Genomic DNA, 22,173 nt, shown 5'->3' with positions numbered 1-22,173 from the left:
TGTTACGGCTACTCTCTGGGCTACGAATGGGTTTACGAAGATACGTGGATCTTGATCGCTGTATAGATGGGTTGCCGGTCAATCAAGCACATCGCATTTGACGGCAAAAACAATCCGCTCTTAACTCGTGGTGATGTGACTATGCTCGTGAGCATTCACTTATCCATCTCCCAAAGGTTAGCATTCACTTTTTTCTTCTTCTACAACTTCCCCCTCGCTTCCTATGATTATTTAAATGTTCAAGAGCTTTTTAACCCTGATCTACTTGATGTCACACACAATTTCCGTATGAGAGAGCAACTTCAATCATCTTCTTCACTTTTCAGCCTCAGTTCCACTTGGGTATCATGGCTAACATACAAAAGTGTACAGGTTTTATCATACATCGCTCATATCATACAGTGACTTTTCCCGCCTTTTTCCATGACGCCAAACGTGATGACCACTATGCCTTAGTCTGAGCTTTTTCAAATACCAAGAACCTTTTTCGCAATGCTCACTGCCGCTTCGGGCAGATTAGCCAACTTTGCAACCTTGAGTGCGTGACTCTGCCTGTTGATGCCCTTGACCAGCTTGTGGACGTAGACGAAACCGCCGTCCTCATCCTCGTCCACATCCGTACAATACATTTCGACCCGTCCCCGCTCACCATCGCCCTCGCCGCCGCCCAACCCATTCCGCATCGCCAAGTCAGCAACTCGATGGAAGTGCGTGGCGAACAGCGTTCGGCACTGGTTGACGGTCACCAGATGATGCAGGCAGGCGTACGCGACCGCCGTGCCGTCCTCGGGCGTCGTGCCGCGGCCAATCTCATCCATGATGACAAAGGACCGCGGCGTCGCGTTGCGGAGGATGTGCGCCGTCTCCATCATCTCCACCATGAAAGTGCTCTGGTCCCGGTAGAGGTTGTCCGCGGAGCCGACGCGGCTGAAGAGGGCGTCGACGACGCCAATCTCGGCGTAGTCGGCCGGCACGTAACAGCCCACCTGCGCGAGGATCGTGATGAGAGCGTTTTGGCGGAGAAAGGTGCTCTTGCCTGCCATGTTGGGCCCCGTGATGAGCCAGAGCTTCGCTGCTTGAGAGCCGGACCCGGAGCCGCCTCCTACTAGGCAGTCGTTGCGGACAAAGGTACGCCCTTGCTCGTGGAGCCCGCCTTCGACGGTGGGATGCCGACCGCCGATGATGGTGTGGCCGGTGGAATTATTGACAATGGGCCGGGTAAGGCCCTGCTCGACGGCGAGCTTCGCAAAGGAGGTGGCGATATCGAGCTCGTCAAGGACGGCGGCGTTGCGGCGCAGCTTCACCAGGTTCAACACGACGGCGGCGCGGAGGGCGTGGAAGACGCGCTGCTCCTCGGTGCGGATGCTGTGCCGGGCGTGCTCGAGCTGGTGGCCGAGTCGCGTCCACTCCAGGTCGTGGAAGGAGCTCGTCGACTTACTGGAGCTCAAGGCCCTAATGCTGGTGGAGGCGCGGGCGGCGTCCTTACCCCTGATGTGGCAGAAGTGACCGAGGGCCGGAGACCAGCGGAGGGTCAGGGAGGCGGCGCCGTGGCGGTCCCGGAGCGTTCCCGTGAGAGATTCCTTCTCGATGTGGAGGGCGGCGAGATCAGCGTGAAGCCGACGGAGGACGGCGCTGGCCTCGGGTTTCATGATCCACGTCTCGTTATCATCAGCGTAGGCCTCCCGGACCGAGGTGGGGCGCTTCTTTTTTGTAGCGGCGGCGGAGGCTCCCTTGGGGAGGGCAGCTGCGTCATCCTCTGTGCCTTCGTTACTGACGATTTCCTGGGCGAGGGCCATCATCTGTCCGGCCTCGCTGGCCTCGATCTCGTGCTGGTGGACGATGCCATCCTCGTCGATGGCATCCTTGATGCGGCGCGCGAGACTCAGGGGCCCCTTGAGGTTCAGGCGGGCCGTCATGTGCGCGAGGCACTTTGTCTCGTCGGCTGCTTCCGCCAACAGCTGATGGATACTGTCGGTGGCATGGATCGTGTTCGCCAGGGCCACCAGGTCGTCCGGGTCTCCCCTACCGAGAGCGAACTTCTGCACGAGCCGCTGGGAGTCGTGGCTGCGGCGGAGCAGCAGGACCACGGCGTCGCGCAGGTCCGGCTCCTCGATGAAGCGGGCGACCAGGTCCTGTCTGAGCTTGATGGTGTCGAGCGACGTGGACGGCGCGCTGAGCCAGTCGTTGAGGAGCCGGGCGCCGCTCTTGGTGGCCGTCCGTCTGATGGCGTGGAGGAGGCTGCCGCGAAAGTTGCCGTCCCGGATCGTCTGTTTAATCTCGAGTGAGCGCACGCTGTTCTTGTCAATGCTCATGATTTGCATGTTTTCGTGCCGCGTCGGCGGCTGCAGCTTCATGCTCAGCCCTAGCAGCCTCTCCTTGACGTAATGCAGCAGGAGGCTGCCGGCCGAAACCTCGCGTTCGGTGAAGGCATCGCGCGTGGCCTGAGGGATTTTGCTCTCCAGCATAAATGTCCAATCAGAAAGACGCCTGATGTCGCCGAGGGAACTGTAAGTGACCAGATGACGGTCCTCGGCGAGAATGGGTAACAGGCCATGGTCGGTCTGGGCCTGGATCTCACTGTCGAGCACGACTTCTTTGGGGCATATCCTCGACAAGATCGAAGATAGAGCCGACAGATCGGTGGCCTGCGTATAGAACTGACCGGTGGACAGGTCTAGCCAGGCGAGGCCCAGGGGTAGCGGTGGTGGTGCGGTAGAGTCACCAGTTGCCGGAGTCAGGCTCCGGTCAGCGGCTGAATGGGACGAGTCTGGGGCTCCTGTCTCTTCTACCCCTCCCCCGGACTGGGCTGTCGTCGCGTGGATAGCCAGCACGTAGTTGTTGGCGTAGGGATCCATGAAGTTCTCATCAATCAAGGTTCCTGGCGTGATGACACGAGCAATTCTCCGGTCATGCAACAGGCCACCAGACTTGACCTTCTCAGACGCATTATTGGGAAACTCCTCAGCAATGGCGACATAGCGATTCAGATCCTGGACCAGCATCTTGAGGAACCGATCCAGCTGGAAGAAGGGAAAGCCGGCCTAGTAACCATCACATATCAGACCCAAAGAACACGAGACTAACAACGCACGTTTTTATGTATACGAGAAGAGAACCAATTTACCATGGAAACCGGACCGGCACTCGTCTTTTTCTGAGCAACCTTGAGGTTCAGGAGGGGGCCGAACTCCTCGGCGTGCTCAAAGTACAGCTCATAGAAGCCGCCGACTCGCGTCAAGAGCACGCAGTTGTCGAACTTTTGCATGTTGCGGCGCGCTTGCAGCACGACGGTTGGATAGGTCGGACCCTCATCTTGCACGGGACGGGGATCCAGCGGCAAAACGCCCTGGGGTAAATCGTCCAGCTTCACTTTGGACTTTGTCTTCTTGCCCCTGGCAAAGACGGACAAGTTCCAGCTCCCCCCGCCCGGCAGTCCAGCAACTCCAATTTCTCGGCCGAAGCTGGAGGCGCGAATCACTCCATTGCAACGGCGCAGGCGGAGGTGATGTGCGGAGACAGAGCAAGATCGGGCAGGAGTCAGTAACGGGGTAACCAGATCATGACAGGCGAGTGTGATGAGTGGTCGGGGTAACATGTGAGCATATCATGAATGTGAGCTGTTTGGACGCGATGTCGATCCAAGTTTTTTCTTTGGTCTTGTTGGTTGGTTGGGTTAGTCAGTGTAGTTACATGCGCAAGGGAGCTTGGGAATGTAGTGTGGTGCTGTGACAGCAAGCGGAGGTTACAGTCGAATGATGAGATAATGATTCGGGTAAAAGATAGATGGAAACCGGGGTTGGAATGGGCTGAATGGAAATCATGCGAGCGGCAGCGCGGACGTGAATTATCGCGAGATTTTTCGGGACGGTAGCTTGAATCCGCCCGAATCGATTGGCTCCCATTGGGAGGATTCTTTGCAGACGGGCCTTGCAGGCCGGCCGCTCTGAACTGTTGTGTGGGGCACATGGTCCAGGTGTCCGGGTTTGTGGTTCGCACCGCGTTGAGGTGCCTTAAGTTGAGGTAAGGTAGCATGGCACAGGTACAGACCGGGGTAGAAATGGCATGACATGTTCCTGAAGGTTATCGGCGATAAAGAGTTAAACGACACCCTCTGTGTCGTCGGAGATGTGACGGCGGGGGCCTTGCTTGCACCAACGCAATTACGGATACACAATAGACGGGAGGCAATCGGACAGCGGGCAATAACGAATGCCTGCGGATAGGTACCTTAGGATCTGGATAAGGTAAATCCAGTCTATTGCAGTGGTAACGTAATCATTGCGGAAGCTTCACCAACGGGATGCAGGAGCAAACAAGAATGGAGTTGCCAAGCGGAGAATGAACGGGGTTAATGGAGAAAGGGACAATACCTATCGGAATTAGGGGTCCAGTACCCGCAGAAGTAAGGTCCTGTTTGGCCCATCGAGACAGATAGAGTGGTCTAGTAAGCAAGATTCGCGGCGAAAGGGAGGGATGCGTCAAGATCGCGAGTTGCTGTGAGCGCGAAAAGCCAAGAAAGGAAAGCATCAATGACGATCAAAAATTGCGTTTGCTGTAGGGTGTTGCGTTTGGGCACCTAGGCACGCTGGTTCTTTTTTTTACGGGTACCTGCCTGGTGTGCATCATCGTCTTACGAGACTCTGTTTCGTCTAGCGTCATTCTGTTGGACAGGTCGTACGTAGCAGGGACAAGCGTGGAGGCCCGTTGGAGTTGAAAGGGCCACAATTACAACAACATGTTGGCAAACATAGGGAGGTTCAATGGATCATGGTGTGTGGGTAACAGTGCGCTCCTGCAATAGATGACTGTATTTCTTTCCAGTACTCTCGTCTCGAGGGTTGAGGTCTGAAGCCCCGGGTTGTTTTGGATGGAGTGTTCGGGTAGTCTTGGGCCAGAGTTGCGGAACGATCCGGCAGCGTGGATGCCTCGTTGCAGCAAGAAGGTGAACGAAATACTTAGAATTCTGGGCACAAAAACACAGTGCCTGACATGCCAACAGCGCCTAGACAACCACTGAGAGGAAGCTAACCCTCTGTTGGTGGTGAGGCTGATGCTGTAGTGCATTGCTCTGCGGGCGATGGTCGAATGATAACACCGTCATGCTGAGATTGACAGGGCGGGGGTCGCATCATACCCAGCGGTCATGGCCATATCGTGGCTCACCGGCCATTGGGATCAACGGATAGCTGGATCCATCACCGTGGCCATTTCGGGTCTTTTGGGCCTTTAGGGGGGGGGCTTAACCTATGAGCCTGGGACTGCTTGCAGGAAGGCGGATGAGGATGGGCTGGAGACAATCAAAGATGGGCAGACGGGCAGAGGTTGCCGCCGCCCCAGAACACCCAATCTCTTTTGTGCGGCAGCACCCTGCGTTTCTTGCCCTTTTCTGGGTAGCTTTGCGTTGCCTACCGAGCTTGACAACCAGGTACCTGTGTGTACTATGTGCTGGCGGTGTCTGGGCCTGGACACATGGCAGCGGCGGCATGGGAATGTCCGGTTTAGACGGAGAGACATGGGCTGTTGTGTTTTGGCATTGATGATGGATCGAGAAAAGAATCCGCATGCCAGGGCCGAATCCGCGCCGCGCGGGGCTGCAAAGGGGGTTTGGTAAGGGGAGAGAAAGTCAATATTAACAAAAGATGGAGTTCAAAAAGGCAAGTTGCGTTGATGTTGTGCGAGTGTGGCTACTGAGACGGCATGGGTGATGATGGGGTGGCTTGGTCTGGCAGCGGCTGTTGGAGGCTGTCTGGAGAAGACATCGTCGGATGTGCACGCATGTGGACGCAAGGCAGACGATGGGACAGTGCAACATGGGATTATGGGGAAATGAATGGTTCGGATCGTAGCATGCCACACTCATACCAGGCGACTGGATGATGCTTGGATGAGAGTCCACCCACCTCACCCAGGCCGGCTATCGAGGTGAGGTGTAACGAGGTTAGGTTGGGCCCCGGAGGATTGCGACGACGTGTAAGCACAATAATGCCACCCACTGCTTACCTCACCTGCACCGGATACATCGCTTTTTCGACGGAAAGAACAACTTAGCCGCTCTTACCTAGGTCCTTTTACCTTGGTAAGCAGGTAGGTAGGTATCTTAGGTTCTTTTACCTCACCGAAGGTACCTTAATGAATGCTCTTGCCTGGTAACTGGCTGTAAGGAAAGCACAATCCCTTAATCCCTACGTCCACTTGGTAGATGGAAAGTGCGACGACCGGAAGCAGGAGCGCCTGAGAGAGAGAGAGAGAGAGAGAGAGAAAAAGAAGACCCACCCGCAGCTCACGGGATGGCCGTTGTAAGCGGAGTTGCAACAAGTCGGTGAAAGTACCTGGGCCGCCCGCCCTACAGCATCGAGGTACGTGGGGTACGTACCGGGCCTGGCCCCAAAAGTACGGCGCGGTTGCCATTCGGTATCGGCCGATTTCGACTCCTTCTCAGCCCATTCCCGCTCACTCTCCAAATTTATCATCAGACCCTTGGCCCAAACATGGCAACATGCGCCGTCATGTCGCCCTTTGCATTTGAAATATCGCCTTGTAGGTATATATCTCTTTTTCAGTGCCCCCCGTTTCCAACCAGTCACCCCTCATTTCCTACCGAACACTTGGTTTGATACGTCTACCTCGCCTGTCTATCTGTCTTCAGCGGATCCCAACCATCCCACACCCTTATCCGTCTCATCTGCTGCCAACACTACCACCACCACCATACACCACAACCACTACTATTACTTCCGCCGCTCCCAACATCCACGACTTCTTCCTGGTCCTCGATCCTCCCGGACTCACCTCTCTGTTATCTACCTCTACCGAATACCTTATCCTACGACTTGTCTAGGACTTTGAACACCAGACACCATCCCCCGCGTCGCTTTTACGATCGTGTTCTGTCGATCGACAACAGAGCCAACCCGCTTACACGCCGCGGTGCACTTACAACTTGAACCACAATAACACCAAACCAACAACATCACGTTCCACGATCGAGCAACACTGCTCACGTCACAACCACCCTTTATGGCGGCGCATCTACCTACAATCAACTTCAACCCTTTAGCTCCCGTCACACCTCCGCCCGAGCATCTCTCCTTCCGGAAACCTGCACTTCCCCTGTCTGCTCAACTGAAACGCAAGGCCGCCGAGGCCAACATCACCAATGATCATGTCACAATGAAGAAGGAGCAATCACCATTAAACAACCCGTCCATGGCCCCTCCAAAGCCGACGTCGATTCCTAGTGCGAATGCAGACCCGAACCAGCCGCCCATGGATCCCCGATATGTCGCCATGGTTTCACGCATCGCCGCCTATTACCAGCAACGCTGCCAGGCTATCTCCAACGCGCAGCAACAAAGATGCCAGGCTTGGGCCAACATGCACAGGCAAAAGTGCCAAGAGATGATGCAGGCAGCCATGTTGGTGGTGGCATGGTACATCCGCGACCGGATCCAGCGGAGACGCCGGAGGCAAAAGAAGCAGTTCCGCACCGGCTTGAGGGCGCAGAGCACCCGGTCCCGCGTCACAAAGGGCGAAGGAGTACGACGCTGGGTCATGAATGTGCCCGAGGGCATGTCATCACCGCACATTCCGGGGCTCGATGACCTCGCTGACCAAGAGGAAGCCCACTTCTCCATGGACAAGGAGGTCCCACCGGACAAAGACACCAAGCTATTTGAGATGGCCGACAACATGATTAGGAGTCAGTACCGCAAGGTGGAAGTGCCCATCCTCGGCGTGCTAGGCTTCGAGGAGGACGAAAGTGAGAGTGAGAGCGAGGCCGCCGACGACGGCTTTGATCAGCTCATGGAGGATGAGCTTGAAGATGGTGAAGTTGAAGAATACGACGATGAAGATTTAGATCTGGACGATGAGGAGGACGAAGAGGATGGATCCGAACTCGTTCACCGCGGTACGGGCACTGGCACCGGAAGTCGGGGCAAGGACTCTGGCTTGTCATCTTGAAGTTGGTGTTTAGGGATTTTTGGTTTACTTCTTTCTCGGCTTTTTGCTTTTGTAATGTGTGGCGTTCAACGGCGGGTATGGACAACGATGTGACGATTGGATTAGTTACCCTGGGCGAACTACATACCTTGCTATTTTGGCCACTCTGCACATAGTATCTATATATCCTGGACCGCGTCTGTAGGAAACAAAGACGAACACCTATTCTCACAAGATTTCGAGTTCATCCCATTCTACAAGTTTCAGCTGATGAGTAATCATCTCAAGCCTTGAAAAGCTGACGGTTCTCTGCCTCTGAACTTGCAAAGTGACAGAAGTAGATGGGGGGAAACCTTAAATCGGGGGATCGTATGTTGGCGGACACCGATTTTTTAGATCTCGTGGAACAATCGAACCATCGTCCTTCGCTTACGAAAAGCAAGCCATGCCCTCCAACCAACTGGGGTTGAGCTTGTCTTTTATTGGCGCCACTTCCGTCGGTTGACATTTTCCGGTGCTTTCTCTTTTGCACATGGAAAGTGGAGGAGGTCCCCTTGAGAAAATGCCCCCTCGGACTCTTGAACTGGTGAACTGGTGATCGCGATCAAGCTGCCGCCGGTTCCCCATTTGGTTGACAAGCGATATGCGCACTCATCTGCATGTCTCCCACTACCTACAGGTTGCCCCGGATATCCACATCGCTCTACCCTTATATGCAAGCGAAGGTGTACAGAATTGATACCTGCTCTGGCCGATGTCCCCCAATGATGTGACCTCTTTTTGTAGTCGTATCGGTGTAACTGCATTTGCGTCTCGAGCTCACAAGACCACTTTTATCAAATCGCGGTGCATGATGTTGCGTATGATGGCTAGGCAACTATTCACGAGATCCCACTCAGAGGTGTGATTAGGTAAAGAATATGCACCCTGACTGTATTACATGTTCCCTCTCTCACCATTTCGCTCAATCTGGCTTATTATCCAGACTTAGAAGTTGAGAACGAAGATGGGAATGGATGCAGTTTGATGGAGATAATGAGCGAGCCTTCCGGGTGGACGATTTCTTCTGACCAAAAGATGAGCCACAGGGTAGTCGACTGCGGAGCTCCCTTCGTAGGTGGTTGTAACTTAGGTTTCCAACAAGCACCGCGTACTCGCCCACTTCAGGCGCAGCAGGAGCACTCTGGACTGCGATACCTACAAGGCCGTGGATGAACCAAAGGTGAGTTGCAAGTGCGGTCGAAAGCAACCGTACTTGCATTTTTCATGTATACCGGCTTGGGGTAAGTGCACTCGCTCGAAAGCCTTGAAAGAATGACTAACACCGACTACATTCTGGCTGCCTCCAAATCACTTCATCAACCTCACATTTACTGCAAGGTAACACTCGACACCTCACAATAACAAGCCGTGCTCTGCATTGTTTTTTGGTTCCTCTTCCCAGGGCGCTTATTCCTTTTTGGTGGCTATTCGCATATCCTCATTGTACTCTTCTACCTCATCTCCATTTGCAGCGCTTCATGCTTCGGCTATCGCGACCCGGGTATCGAAGCACGATTCTAACACTGGTCTTGTCGACAATCCTCTCTATCGTCACCTTCCTCTCTCAGCCGCTGGGCGCTGTATTCGTATCATCACATCGACAAGATGAGGTATGTGAGGTGCTCTCAATGGTGGACGATCCACCGAGCATATTCCGCCCGGCGTTCCGAGCTACTTAGCTTATCCAAAGGGGATCGCATGATGGCTGCGTCACCTCTATCACACGCCCATCCTATGCCCAACCTCCCCGCACTTGTCGCTGCACCGAGCTGTCCCCGCACGCTCCTACTGGCTGTGTTTCAGCGTCTGTCTATCTGTACTGCAGGGGTACTCCCGTGCTCTGCCTTAGCTCCCCCCTCAAGAGCTTCGAGTCCGTCTCTGCTTTCAGACATTCCCGAGGTCAAAGCTAACATGAACACCCTCCTTTCGTAGTCTGAACGACTCCAAAACCCTTAATCAACGCCTCAACGACGCCTTTCGAGCTTCCCAGTCTTTAGAAGAACAAGACGCCGGTCCACTCCCAACTGCCTCGCGATCCGATCATCACCACTTATCGGTGCCCCATCGTATTCGTCGATTGAACAACCGATCAGCTCCACCTGGTACCGTCGAGCAATTGAAACAGTCCGGAGACCGGCTACTCGACAGCTTCGCTGGACAGACCACTATGGGCGGCGGAAAAGAACTCAAGAGCAAGAGCTCTTACCCAGCTCTCGCATCTCGACCTGTCGGACAATGGATCTCAAAGCTCTACAAGGATAGAATTAACCAATTCTACTCTACCGGGCAATGGGAAAAGCACAATCTCCTGGCGTGCGTAACCCCCCACAACGCCCCGTAGTAAAGCTGGGGAACGTCCCGCTAATTGCGCTATAGCATGATGACGGAGGGCACCGCATCGGGCGAACCTCATGTTAAACTGTCCGTTTGGGACGCTCCCGAAACCACTCGACCAACGTTCAAGGACGCTGTTTCGCACGAATTCAAAAAGACCGAGGTGGGCGCATGGTTTGGCCCATCATGGTCGACACATTGGTTCAAGGTTGTCTTGACCGTTCCGAAAGAACTTCGCGACAAGGACCTGCTTGAACTCCACTGGGATGCCAATAATGAAGGCCTCATCTGGACCGAGGACGGCAAGCCGCTGCAGGGTCTTACTGGGGGTGGCGAGCGGGTAGAATGGATCCTGCCCAAGGAGTTCAGGGACGGCAAGGAGCACACCATCTACATCGAGATGGCCTGCAATGGCATGTTCGGAAACGCTCCCGGTGGAGACTCGATCCAGCCTCCAGACCCAAACAAGTACTTCCAACTGGGACGGGCTGACATAGTCGCTGTCAACCCGGAGGCACGAGCACTTTACTTTGATATCTGGATCATCGGCGATGCTGCACGGGAGTTTCCTCAGGACTCGTGGGAGCAGCACAGAGCTCTCAAGGTTGCCACCGATGTCATTGACGCCTTTGAGCTCGGCAACAAGGAATCGATCGTAAAGTGTCGAAAGATTGCCCAGGAGTACCTTGGCTCGAATGTCGACTCGCACAAAGTCTACAGCGATGACAAAGAGCCTCAAGTCTATGGCATTGGCCATTGCCATATCGACAGCTGTTGGCTGTGGCCTTGGGCTGAGACCAAGCGTAAAGTCGTCAGGTCTTGGTCTAACCAGTGCGATTTAATGGATCGGTACCCGGAGCTAAACTTTGCTTGCTCGCAAGCCCAGCAATACAAGTGGTTGAAGGAGCTGTACCCCTACGCCTTTGATCGTGTCAAGACGAAGGTCAAGGAGGGCCGATTCCATCCTATCGGAGGTAGCTGGGTTGAGCACGACACCAACATGCCCAGTGGAGAGTCTCTTGTGCGACAATTCCTATACGGACAGAGATTCTTTGAGAGCAACTTTGGCGAGCGTTGCCAGACCTTCTGGCTTCCCGACACCTTTGGATACGCTGCTCAGCTTCCACAGCTATGCCGACTTGCTGGCATGAATCGCTTCCTCACCCAGAAGCTCAGCTGGAACAACATCAACAACTTCCCACACACCACATTCAACTGGGTTGCTCTTGATGGTAGCCAAGTAATCTGCCACATGCCGCCGTCAGAGACCTACACTGCCGAAGCACACTTTGGCGACGTCAAGCGCAGTGTCAGCCAGCACAAGTCGATGGACCAGGACCACACCTCCTTGCTTGTATTCGGAAAGGGCGATGGTGGCGGCGGCCCTACTTGGCAGCATCTCGAAAAACTCCGCAGGTGTCGCGGTATCTCCGATCAGATTGGCATGTTGCCTAGAGTGCAGATGGGCAACAGTGTCGATGACTTCTTCGACAAGCTCCAGCCGAAAGCCACAGAGTTCGTCACCTGGTATGGCGAGCTCTACTTCGAGCTTCACCGCGGTACGTATACCACGCAGGCGAACAATAAGCTCAACAACCGCAAGTCAGAGGTTCTGCTCAGAGAAGTGGAACTTCTTGCCACTATTGCGACGCTCAATGATACTAGCAAGAGCTACAAGTACCCGAAGAAGGAAATTGATGATATGTGGGAGGCTGTCTTGCTCTGCCAATTCCACGATTGTCTTCCGGGTAGCTCCATCGAGATGTGCTATGATGATTCAGACGAGGTAAGCCTCGACGCAGCTGATACTACCTGAACTATTACTGACTAGACTGGCTAGCTCTACGACATGGTCTTCAAGACTGGCAAAAAAATACTCGAGGATATTCACAGTGTCTTTGGAGCGTCCACCGCCACCACCGGCCGTCTTAGTGAGACAGTCGCCCTGAATACTCTCCCTTGGCACCGCAAGGAGGTTGTCGAAATCTCCGAGACCGAGGCGGGCGTTGCCTGTGGCGAGGGCCAGTTATTGACCATTCGTCCCTTCAAGATCTCTGAAGAAGAGCCAGCAGTTACGATTGAAGAAGTCAGCAGCGGCGTCTTCGTCTTGCAGAACGATCAGCTTAAGGTCAAGGTCGAGAACGGCACCATTACGTCCCTCTACGATCGCAATGCCGATCGCGAAGTGATCGCAAAGGGAGGCAAAGCCAACCAATATGTCATTTTTGATGACAAGCCTCTATACTGGCAAGCTTGGGATGTCGAGGTTTACCACCTCGACACAAGAAAGGAGCTCCCAAGCGGCACAACCTCAATCACGGAGCAAAAGGCCCATCGCGTCAGCTTGACTACTCAGATCAAGATCAGCGAAGAGAGTTCGATCAAGTCTACTATTAGTCTCTCGGCCGCCCTCAAGGGGCAACAGTCATGGGTCGAGTGCAGTGCTGAAGTTGACTGGCACGAGACCATGAAGTTCCTCAAGGTCGAATTCCCCGTGGACGTCAGAAATACCGAGGCCTCTTACGAAACAGCGTATGGTCTTGTGAAGCGACCTACTCATTACAACACTAGGTATGCTTTTCCTGACACATCATGGACAAACTTATGCTAATGAATTGTACAGCTGGGATATGGCCAAGTTCGAGGTCTGCTGCCATCGTTTCGCTGATCTCTCTGAGCACAACTACGGAGTTTCCATCCTCAATGATAGCAAGTATGGTTTCGCCACTGTCGGTAACCTGCAGCGTCTCTCTCTTCTTCGGTCTCCCAAGGCTCCGGATGCTCACGCTGACATGGGAACCCACCAAATTCGCTGGGCAATCTTCCCTCACGAAGGAACACTGAGCTCCTCTACTGTGCGGGCAGCCTATGCCTTCAACAGCCCTCTGAAGCTACTCTCTGCACCCAGTGCCGTGCAGGCATCCCTCAACAAGAGCCCTGTAAAGCTCACTGGGGATGGCTCCTTGATTCTCGATACCGTCAAGCGTGGCGAGGATGATGAGGATGTAACGCGTGGCGAGCTCCCCAAGCGCAAGGGCCGCAACGTTATTCTCCGTGTGTACGACAGTCTCGGCGGCAAGAGCAAGGGCGTTATTGAGACGACTTGGGACGTCAAGCGCGTTTTCAAGTGCAACCTTTTGGAGGACGACATTGAGGAAATCAAGATTGACGGTGGAAAGTTCTCGATTACTCTGCGACCCTTTGAGATCGCAACATACCGCCTCGAATTGTAGGATGAAGACTTGAGCGACTGCGGTCTCGATCACGAGTGTCCTTCGGATGAGGATGAGTATGACGAAGTGAACGAACAGCTCGCCTCCACCTTGAGCGAGATCCTGGACCATGAGTATGTACACTTGGGTTAGGAGGCGCTGCGATGGATAACGAAGGCTTTTGATAGGCGTTTGGGACGTGAATACCTGTGCTCCGAAAAAAACTCTTACACAAAAAAACAGAATATCTCTCTAGCTCCTTTGCCTACATACGCCCTCCCTAGAACGCCGTGGTGACATGAAGCCCAACAAATCTTCCCTGGGAATAGTAGAAAGATGAACCATCGTCATACAATACATCACTCTTTGCGCAAGCCTCTTGGGTTTGTTTACCCATCTCACAAGGATCCGTCTTGAGGCAAATCCTCGATGACGCTCTCCACCAAGTCAATGAGCTCATCAATGTCCGGTCTCTCAGTAGGCTCAACATTGAGACATTTCCTCACGACATCGCGAATAGGCTCGCTAATTTTGACTTCTCCGGCCCCGGCCCCGGCGTCCGCCGTGGCGGCGGCCTTGCCCTTCATGCCGCCGCTGGTGCCGGTGCGCTTGATGCCCTCGTCGGGAAAGCGCCAGTCGCCGCCGAGGACGCACATGCTGAGGGAGCCGCCCGTCTCGTCGGAGCGGGCCTCAAAGGGGGACTTGCCGACGAGGCAGGCGTAGAGGGTGCAGCCCATGGACCAGATGTCGACTTTTGTGTCGATGACGGTTCCCGTACGGACGTCGAAGAGTTCCGGGGCGCGGTAGGGCATCGTGCTGTGCTCGGCGGCCGTGTCCTGGACCGCGATGGCGAGGGAGTGGGATGTTATTGGGATCGGGGAGGGGGCGATGGAGCCCAAGTCCATTAGGATTGGGCTCGAGCCCGAGTCGTCAATCATGATGTTGCCTGTTTTCGGTCGTAGTGTTAGCTCTCGGACGTCTTTCTTCCCGAAGAGTACATAGATGTGATTATGAATTAGGGGACAACGAACCTGGCTTGATGTCCCGATGCGCGTACGACTTTACGTCCCCGGACCCGGGCGTCTCGCCCTCCATCAGCGGCCTTTGCTGCTCGTTCTCGTCCTCTTCGTCGGCGCCCGCGGCGGCGGCCATGCTGGAGACGCGCTTCCCGCCCTTGTTCTTCTTCCCGCTCTTCTTGCGCTTCGGCCCGGCGCCCTGGTCGTCTTCGTCGCCGTTGCCCATCTCCATCCTCTCCATTGCGGCGGGCTGTGATTGAGATTGCCCGCCGCCGCCGCCGGTGTAGTGGTGCATCTCCCTAAGCGCCTTGCACACCCCGAGAAACAGGAGCATGAGCCTGCGCTCGGGGAACGCGGTGTGGTTTACCAGGTTGGCGTTGATGAGGTCCTGGAGGTTGCCACGGCGGTAGTAGGGGAGCAGGACGTAGACCGTCTTGGAGCCCGGCTCGCCGCCGCGCTCGGTGGCGATGGCGTGGTCGACGCCGTGGATGATGCCCGGGCTGCGGGCGAAGAGGCGGTAGGCGTCGACCTCCTTCATGGCCTGGGCGACCGACTCTGCGCCAAAGGGGCATCGGATCTTTTTGAGGGCGAATTCTTCGGCGGTTTGGGTGTCTTGGACGAGGTAGACGTAGGAGAAGCCGCCCTGAGGTGTTTCGCGAATGATTAGTCCATTAACCCAGTAGAAAAAGAGGAGCGCAAAGAAAGCTGTCTTACCTCGCCCAGCAGACGGAGAATCTTGAAGCTCCGACTGTTGATCTTGAGTGTCGGCGAGCCGGGGAAGCAGTTGAGGCAGTTGCCAAAGGAGTAGAGCACGTCGACGAATATTTGCGCCATCTTGGGGGGCTGATGGGTATTGCTTGCGTAAAACGACGGGGGGTTCAACCCGGTACAGTACGGTGATCTAAGGACTTGTCGCCGAGTTCGCGTATGGTAGACGTTGAAGCGTTGGTGTGTTGCAGACCTTAGAGATTCCGCAGTCGTCCGTTCTTGGTCGGGTGGGTTAGTGGTGATCGGACACTTTTGAGAAGAGAAAGCGTATTCTCTACCCGGAACTGGGAGTCCGTGACGAATGAGGTCGGGTGAATTGCGTCGTCAACAAAGTCTCGCGATTGAAACTAACGCAGCCAGACAATTGAAACGACGAAAAAGAAGCTCAACGGGGTCGTATGCTGTAAGATCGTGGGATTCTGCGTGGGCGCGCGATTGGTGAAACAAGAATTAGGACAGCTAATAGCTTGCCCACTTGCTGCTTGCTTGTTTTCCCCCCGGTAACCAAAGTGGGCAGGAAGCTGACGGTTGACGGGGACGCTGACGCAGGTCCGTAGTGCTGCGGTACGGTCCACGTCCAGTAGTGCGCTTCCCAGGATCCGCTTTCGGGGAACGCGGGACTCGGGGAGGGCCGTTGTCGAGTCTGCAATCAAGCATACAGATACTTTAGTGTAAAGTCGCCGGGTGAAGAATGCGACTAATTCTTTGCTTGCCGCAAGCAATTGTGTAGGACGAGATCACTCTTTTCAATATGAATTCAAAGACAAAATAAATACGACGAAAACTTTGACACGATCTGAAGCGACTTTTCCAAGGGGAGAGAAACATCAGATCAACAACGGAGTAGGTACCTCACCAAAATGTGCCGGCCACCCAATCCCCAGCTCTGGGCTGCGCCCTGCTAAGGATTCGAGGTACGAATCCCCCGTGGTGCGCAAAGGCCGTGAAACGCCACCGGGGACCCTCTGGGGTGGAGAAACGTGGACGAGCATACACTGGAGAGCGGCATTGAACACCAGAGGCCCCCGGCCGGCAGCGACGGGAAGACCCTTGTCGTCTGAATGCAATCCGTCCTCTGTGAACACTCGATGAAATTGACTTCTCGGCCAAAGAGCTTCGCAGCCTGCAAGTCTCCAGTCACTGAATCACTCTTCTAATGTTGTTTATGGGTGTCTGCAATGGATTCATTATTCATGTTTTGAAGGTCTACTACTATTAGTATTATAGAAACCTCTCGGGGCGAACTGAATGTCAACAAAGCAGGCCAATGACCTCATGCTACCATCCCCTGCTGTCGGTTAACTTCAATATGCGAATCCAACTCCGCGAAACACAATTCTCATCGAGCTGTGGTATCATCGCTACAAATGCTATCACGAACGAAAAACCTCCATCGCTCTAGCCGCCCTTGAATCCTACACAAAATGGGAGACACCGCACTCTGATATTGAAAGACCGGTCAAGACAGGCACACTGGAGTGGCCATGCCCTTCTTGCAACCCAAAACAACGCTTGCTGTCGAGATTCAGAGCCCATCCGCCTAGAATGCATCTTCAAACGGACAATCGACGCTTTCGTGTCCATCTCTCTCACATAGGGCACACCACTTGGAGTCGTCGACAATCCCGCTCTCCTTTCCAGCCACAGGGCCGGAGTCCATCGGATTCGGGAAGATCTTGACGGCCGGCGGAGGAGCCAGTGGCTTGGACTTGATTGGCGATAGAGGAGCCGGCTTGTCCTCGGCGGGGATGGGCTTCAGGTCCTCCTTGATGGCTTTGCCGGCATCGCCGTTGGCCTTGCCACCCTCGTTGCCAAACATGTTGGTGCAAGTAAGGATATCGTGTCCGCCAGTCTCGCAAATTTCGCACCAGAGAGTACTGTTATCCGTGACTGAAGAGTAGGCGTCGCTTTCGGGCATCGTGTCCAGTGTACGAACACGCTTGTGCGTCGCCGTAGGAGACTGGGGCTCGCTGTTGCGCATCAAGATGACGGTATCCCGAGAATCGCGCAGTGAAGAACGCTGCGCACCGCCGTTGGTAAGAGGTCCGGTGAGCTGAGTCGTGACGCTTCCCCTACGAAGCCTCTCCACTTCCCGCTCAAGCTCCTCCTCGCGACGGCTCTTGTCTTTCACGACATCGTTGAGCTCTGCCAGCTCGAGCTCCAGTCTTTCACGAGCCATCGCGTTCTCGCGTACGGAAGGGTCTTCAGCTTTGTCGGCTCCAGGAACAGAATCGCGACTGAGAGAGTGGATGATCGCCTTAAGACCCCGAATCTCATCTTCCTTCTGCTCCAATTCCTTGGAAACGGAGCCACGGTCTCCATTGCTTGAGCCTGTAGTGCCGTTCATTCCGGCTGACGCCTTTTCGCGCTCCCTGCGCAGCTCGGTTCGTGTGCGCTCAACTTCACCGCGGAGGAATTCGACCTCCCCTCTTGCTTCCGCTTCACCGCGTCGTGCGTCCTCGAGACCCTCCTCGAGCTCTTGAACCAACTCCTCGAGCTGCTTCAACTGACGAGCAACCGAATCTACATCATCCGTCCGTGATTCGAGCTCTCGCATTTCCATCATCAACTCGTCAATGCGCTTTTCGTACACTCGTTCGGTTTCGGAACTAGCCATTTCGAGGGTGTCGATGGTGCTTCGGAAGTCGGCTCGGTGTGCGTCGAACTCGGCAGTGAGCATCGCAATCTTCTCATTCTTTTCTCGGACCAATGCGCGAAGTTGCATCGAGTCCTTATCGTCGAGACTGTTGCGCTTGGGTGCTGACAGATCCGAACTCTCCATAAGAGTCTGAAGCTCGGTCAAGCTACTCTCCATCTCCGCCAGTGTAGATGCTTGATCCCTCAACTGCCTTTCACGGTCGTCCAGTTGTGCTCTAAGCCGATCGACCTCGTCGTCGTTTTGAGCTCGTGATGCAGCTCTTGATCCGGCTCCAGCCCGCGACGGTACTCTGAATTTGGAGCTGTACGAAGATACCGAATTGGTGCTTCCATTGGTCTGTGTTCGCTGCAGGGTGGCTGGTGGTTGGGGCATCGGCTCCTCGTCAAACATTGACGTTTGGCCAAGGGCGGAGGCACTACGTGGACCAACACTTGGCTTTCTATCCAATCGTGAACCTTTGCTCGGGTCTCCAGCCGTTCCACGAACGCTCTGCGCGAAGCGATTCGGGGCGGGAGAGCTGTATTTGGAAGGCACCTTTCCGGGCGTCGCCAGTGATGGTCTCGGTCCTGGGGTCATCTGTAATTTTCGTACAGGTGACTCTGGGCGTACAGAAGGCCTGCTCATCGACTTCTTCAGTTGGGGACTGACTGATCGACCGGGGGCAATGCCAGGGCCAACAGATTTGCTGAATAGCGGCACTGACGGCGTCGGAGGTGTGTTCGTCGAGTTCTGCGTGCCGACCTTGAGACCGCCCATGGTGCTGGCAGTGGGAGTGTGAGGAAACGAGCTGGAGGACGAGCCAGGAGGAGAGTCTCGTCTCACAGCCTTGTTGAGAGGGAGAAAGATGCCTGCGCCAGGAAGAGTCGTAGTAAAGTAGGAAACACTATATTAAGTCAGGCGCGAATGTTATTGACCAACTGGTTGGGCGCAAACTTACCCTTCTACCTCGCCCGAGTTCTTGCCCCGCTGAGAGAACTCGGGATGCAACTCGACACCAGCGAAAGTGCCCTTTTTTCCATCCACAGAACCGATGAAACGGACGGTGCCCAACATGTTGCCCGGGACTTCAACGACATCGCCGAGAACGAAGTCGGTCCCGGCCCTACCGGGCGTGGCGGGTGGCATCTTGCGATCGGGCGACTCGGCTAGCACGCTGTTGTAGGCATAGGACTCGCTTACATCGGGGATCGAGGCGAGAGACTTGGGAGTAAGAGCAGCCAAGGAGGATTTGCGCGGGAGCGATTGATGCGAGGGCGTAAGTCGCGAATGTGTGTTGTAGAGGGAATTAAGACTGGGAGAGGAAGCGGTAGTGGAGGAGGCGAAGTTGCTAGTGAAGCTGGTAGCTTTGCGAAGAGTTCGCGGCGGGTGGGCAAGACTTCTATGGGTCGGCGCGTATGCGGCGGTCGCTGTTGTTGTGGTGACGGACATGATGGACAGTCAGGTCGGGTCGATTTGGGTGTTTTAAGGCCAGACAGATACAGAAAATTATTGGGCGCGGGTGCTCGCGTACAGGGAGCCGGCCAGTAATGCGACCGCTAGATTGCGCGCTGGATGGCAGCTCTACTGGCCTTGGCTCACTATTAGGCGGCGCAGGTAAGACCAGGTTCCAGGTTGTGATGGTGGTGTTGATTCCCGAACGCCCCACTCGTCGCCCGCAAGGTAAGGTATCTTAGGGCCAACGTCAACTAAGGTTGCTTGCCTTAGTCCCAATAGCAGCCGAGCAGCGAATGAGAGGCGCGACGCAGGCCGTGTTGGGCGACAGAACGGGAGGGTTGATTCGTAAATGTCTGACAGCCTTGGGTGGGAAAAGCAAGCGCAAAGAAGTGGCTGGCGGACAGGACGAATTTCGGTCGATTGGGCAATAGGCAGGAAACTGGCAGATAGACTGACGGACGCTATACCGAAAGAGCGCTAAGAGCTAAAGAACCGTGAGGTGTGATCGTCTCGGGTCCTTGGTCGTGTCTTTGACGTGGAGAATGATTTGTCTCTAACAGTCGTTGCGAGCTCGTCTTTCGATGAGCCTGACAGATCATCTGGCAGCTCGAACAGCTTGACCAGCGCCGACTGATACTGGGGGTTATGTATGAGTTGGAGAGAGAGAGCGAGAGAGAGAGAGAGAGAGAGAGGCCCGGGCAAAGATACCAGGGCAGTCGGCAACGACGGCGACGATGAGAAGACGAAGGACAAAAGAAGCCCAGCGCAAGCCAAAGAGAAAAAGTGGTCGCCAGACGAGGGGCTTTTTGTGACGCTCTGAGCCTCCTTTCCCCTTGTGAGCCCTTGTGAAAGAGCACGGCCGTCCAGACTGCTTGGGATGGGGTCTCAGACGTCGACCACTTTTTGGTTCAGCTCTTTGGGTAAGGATCCGTAGACCAACGGGGTGCAGGGGTGATGGATGTCAAGGGGAGCGGGAAATGGGTTGGTGATCCGTCAGTTGGAGTAGCGTTACCCTTGCGGTGGAATCAGGTACCGTGACGGAGGTGTGTATGTGGTGGTTGGAAGGTGGTATTCTTGGGCGAATACTCAATACTCTGTAATTGAGATGAGGATCGAAGAGAGGTAGGAGCCGCAAATTCGCAAATGAGGTGGGATGACGGGATGGTGGGATGCAAAGAATGACAAGAGCAAGACACACACGCCGTGGCACACGGGCTGGGAAGAAAGAGGCGAGACAGACGAGAGACCGGGAGACGAATGATTGGGAAAGAGAGAGCTATATCTGAGTTGGGGATGAGACAAAACGAGCAAGACTCAAGTACGTCTGCGTCTGCGTCTGCGTTGGTCTTTTTGGTTTTGGTCTCGTCAGGTCGGGCACATTCCACAGCTGTCTCTTTGTATCGCGGAGCAACAGCTCAGCTACTTGTTTACGTGGATCCCGATCCAGTCCGTCACTGCCCTGGACAGACAGCTTTGTCTAAGGTATCTTTTACCAGGTCTTGAAGCTTCATGAGGTGACGAGGTACCTAAAGGTAGGGGACCGAGTAGATGCTCGCCTGCAATTGGGTCATCAGCCTGCATCGCTCCTTCATCTTCCCCATCATACATCGTAGCGCGGCCGCAGATCTCACGAAAAAAAAAAGACCCTGGAACGTCCATAAGGCACAGAAGGAGGCTCGTCAGTGGCCCCAGCTGCTCCCCATTCCCCTCGCGGTTGCCATGACGCTGTCGTAGCTTTGCATCGTCCGAACCGGTGGCTGTTTAACGCTGCATGCAGACAGCGGAGCTGTAAGGTATTGGTAGACGCCCAGCCCAGCCCAGCAGGGGCAGTTTGGCCGCCTGCATGCACCTCAACGTGTTCACCGTCTATGGAGTATAGAACCTGTCTCTCCCTCACGCCGCCGGTGCTCGTTGCCATGCAGCGGGTGGTTCGCCAGCAAAGCTACTGAACACCATGGGTAGGAAAATCTGCCTCCTCTCATCTTGATGGTGTGCTTCATCGAAATTTCTGCAGTCACACATGGGCCCTATCATCTACGGAAATCAATTACTATCCAATCCGTCAATGTACCTTACACTGGCGTAGCATCAGAGTAATCATTGCGAGCAACCACTCACAGTCCAATATCGGTGGGCAATCTTACCTTTGGCTTGATGCACCAGTTCGTTCCGTCTGCGCCTCCCAAATTTAGACAGACACCGGTCGAATTCTGATGGATTTGGAGGGTCACATACCACAACAGATGTTACCTCATCAGGTCCCCTCATCCCGGCAGCCCGCCCATGAAGACCTTTTCATCCTCAACGGTCGAACCGAATCAAAAGCAGTCAGGGAATGAGTCGTGGCACCGAGCATTGCGGCATTGCTACTGTTTCCCGCTCTCAAAAGAGAAAGAGGCTCCAGATTATCCGTTGAAAAGAAGATGGATCCCCCCTGCAGCCCGTCACGCGGCTGCACGATGCGAATCAGCACCAGTTAGGAAAGGGTACGGATAGCGTCGCATCAGATCCTCCAAACGGTCGCTGCTGACTACGGGATACAGTGTACTTACTCCATACGGATACACTGGAGAAGTTGAGGGAGCCCGCATTCCGGCTCGTCACCAAGCTGCCCGCGTCAAACCCTTGCATGAAGCTCAAGTAAACAATATTGATTCGAGTCAGAAGGACGCAAGTCATGCTCAGCTTGTTCGTAATACAACGCATATTCCCATTCGATGTTTTTCAACTTGAGAGCACTCTACGGGTATTTACTCCACATGCTTTC

General features: G+C 54.7%; 5 protein-coding genes across 5 annotated transcripts; 2 read left to right on the top strand and 3 right to left on the bottom strand.

Annotated features, from left to right (window-relative positions):
- Positions 1-467: 467 nt before the first annotated feature.
- msh1 (MutS protein 1) lies at positions 468-3,265 on the bottom strand (the record flags this gene model as incomplete). Its single annotated transcript, XM_053187644.2, has 2 exons — positions 468-3,041; positions 3,125-3,265. 2 exons carry the CDS (start codon positions 3,263-3,265, stop codon positions 468-470), a joined length of 2,715 nt encoding a protein of 904 aa, XP_053055148.2.
- A 3,752-nt stretch (positions 3,266-7,017) lies between these two features.
- N0V96_002317 (uncharacterized protein) lies at positions 7,018-7,962 on the top strand (the record flags this gene model as incomplete). The annotated part of the gene is made up of 1 exon (XM_053187645.1): positions 7,018-7,962. The coding sequence occupies one exon, from the start codon at positions 7,018-7,020 to the stop codon at positions 7,960-7,962; it is 945 nt and encodes a 314-aa protein (XP_053055149.1).
- Positions 7,963-9,588: 1,626 nt separating this feature from the next.
- AMS1 (Glycoside hydrolase, 38 vacuolar alpha mannosidase) lies at positions 9,589-13,550 on the top strand (the record flags this gene model as incomplete). Its single annotated transcript, XM_053187646.2, has 6 exons — positions 9,589-9,593; positions 9,833-9,853; positions 9,916-10,296; positions 10,360-12,103; positions 12,158-12,888; positions 12,941-13,550. 6 exons carry the CDS (start codon positions 9,589-9,591, stop codon positions 13,548-13,550), a joined length of 3,492 nt encoding a protein of 1,163 aa, XP_053055150.2.
- A 377-nt stretch (positions 13,551-13,927) lies between these two features.
- ENV7 (Serine/threonine-protein kinase env7) lies at positions 13,928-15,379 on the bottom strand (the record flags this gene model as incomplete). Its single annotated transcript, XM_053187647.2, has 3 exons — positions 13,928-14,475; positions 14,561-15,188; positions 15,260-15,379. The coding sequence occupies 3 exons, from the start codon at positions 15,377-15,379 to the stop codon at positions 13,928-13,930; spliced, it is 1,296 nt and encodes a 431-aa protein (XP_053055151.2).
- A 1,474-nt stretch (positions 15,380-16,853) lies between these two features.
- Positions 16,854-19,400, bottom strand: N0V96_002314 (uncharacterized protein; the record flags this gene model as incomplete). The annotated part of the gene is made up of 2 exons (XM_053187648.2): positions 16,854-18,855; positions 18,910-19,400. The coding sequence occupies 2 exons, from the start codon at positions 19,398-19,400 to the stop codon at positions 16,854-16,856; spliced, it is 2,493 nt and encodes an 830-aa protein (XP_053055152.2).
- Positions 19,401-22,173: the final 2,773 nt, after the last annotated feature.

This window comes from Colletotrichum fioriniae (genome assembly GCF_027942845.1).
Source record: "Colletotrichum fioriniae strain IMI 355084 chromosome Unknown scaffold_2, whole genome shotgun sequence".
Lineage (NCBI taxonomy): Eukaryota > Fungi > Ascomycota > Sordariomycetes > Glomerellales > Glomerellaceae > Colletotrichum > Colletotrichum fioriniae.
This window is presented reverse-complemented; position numbering and strand designations above follow the sequence as displayed.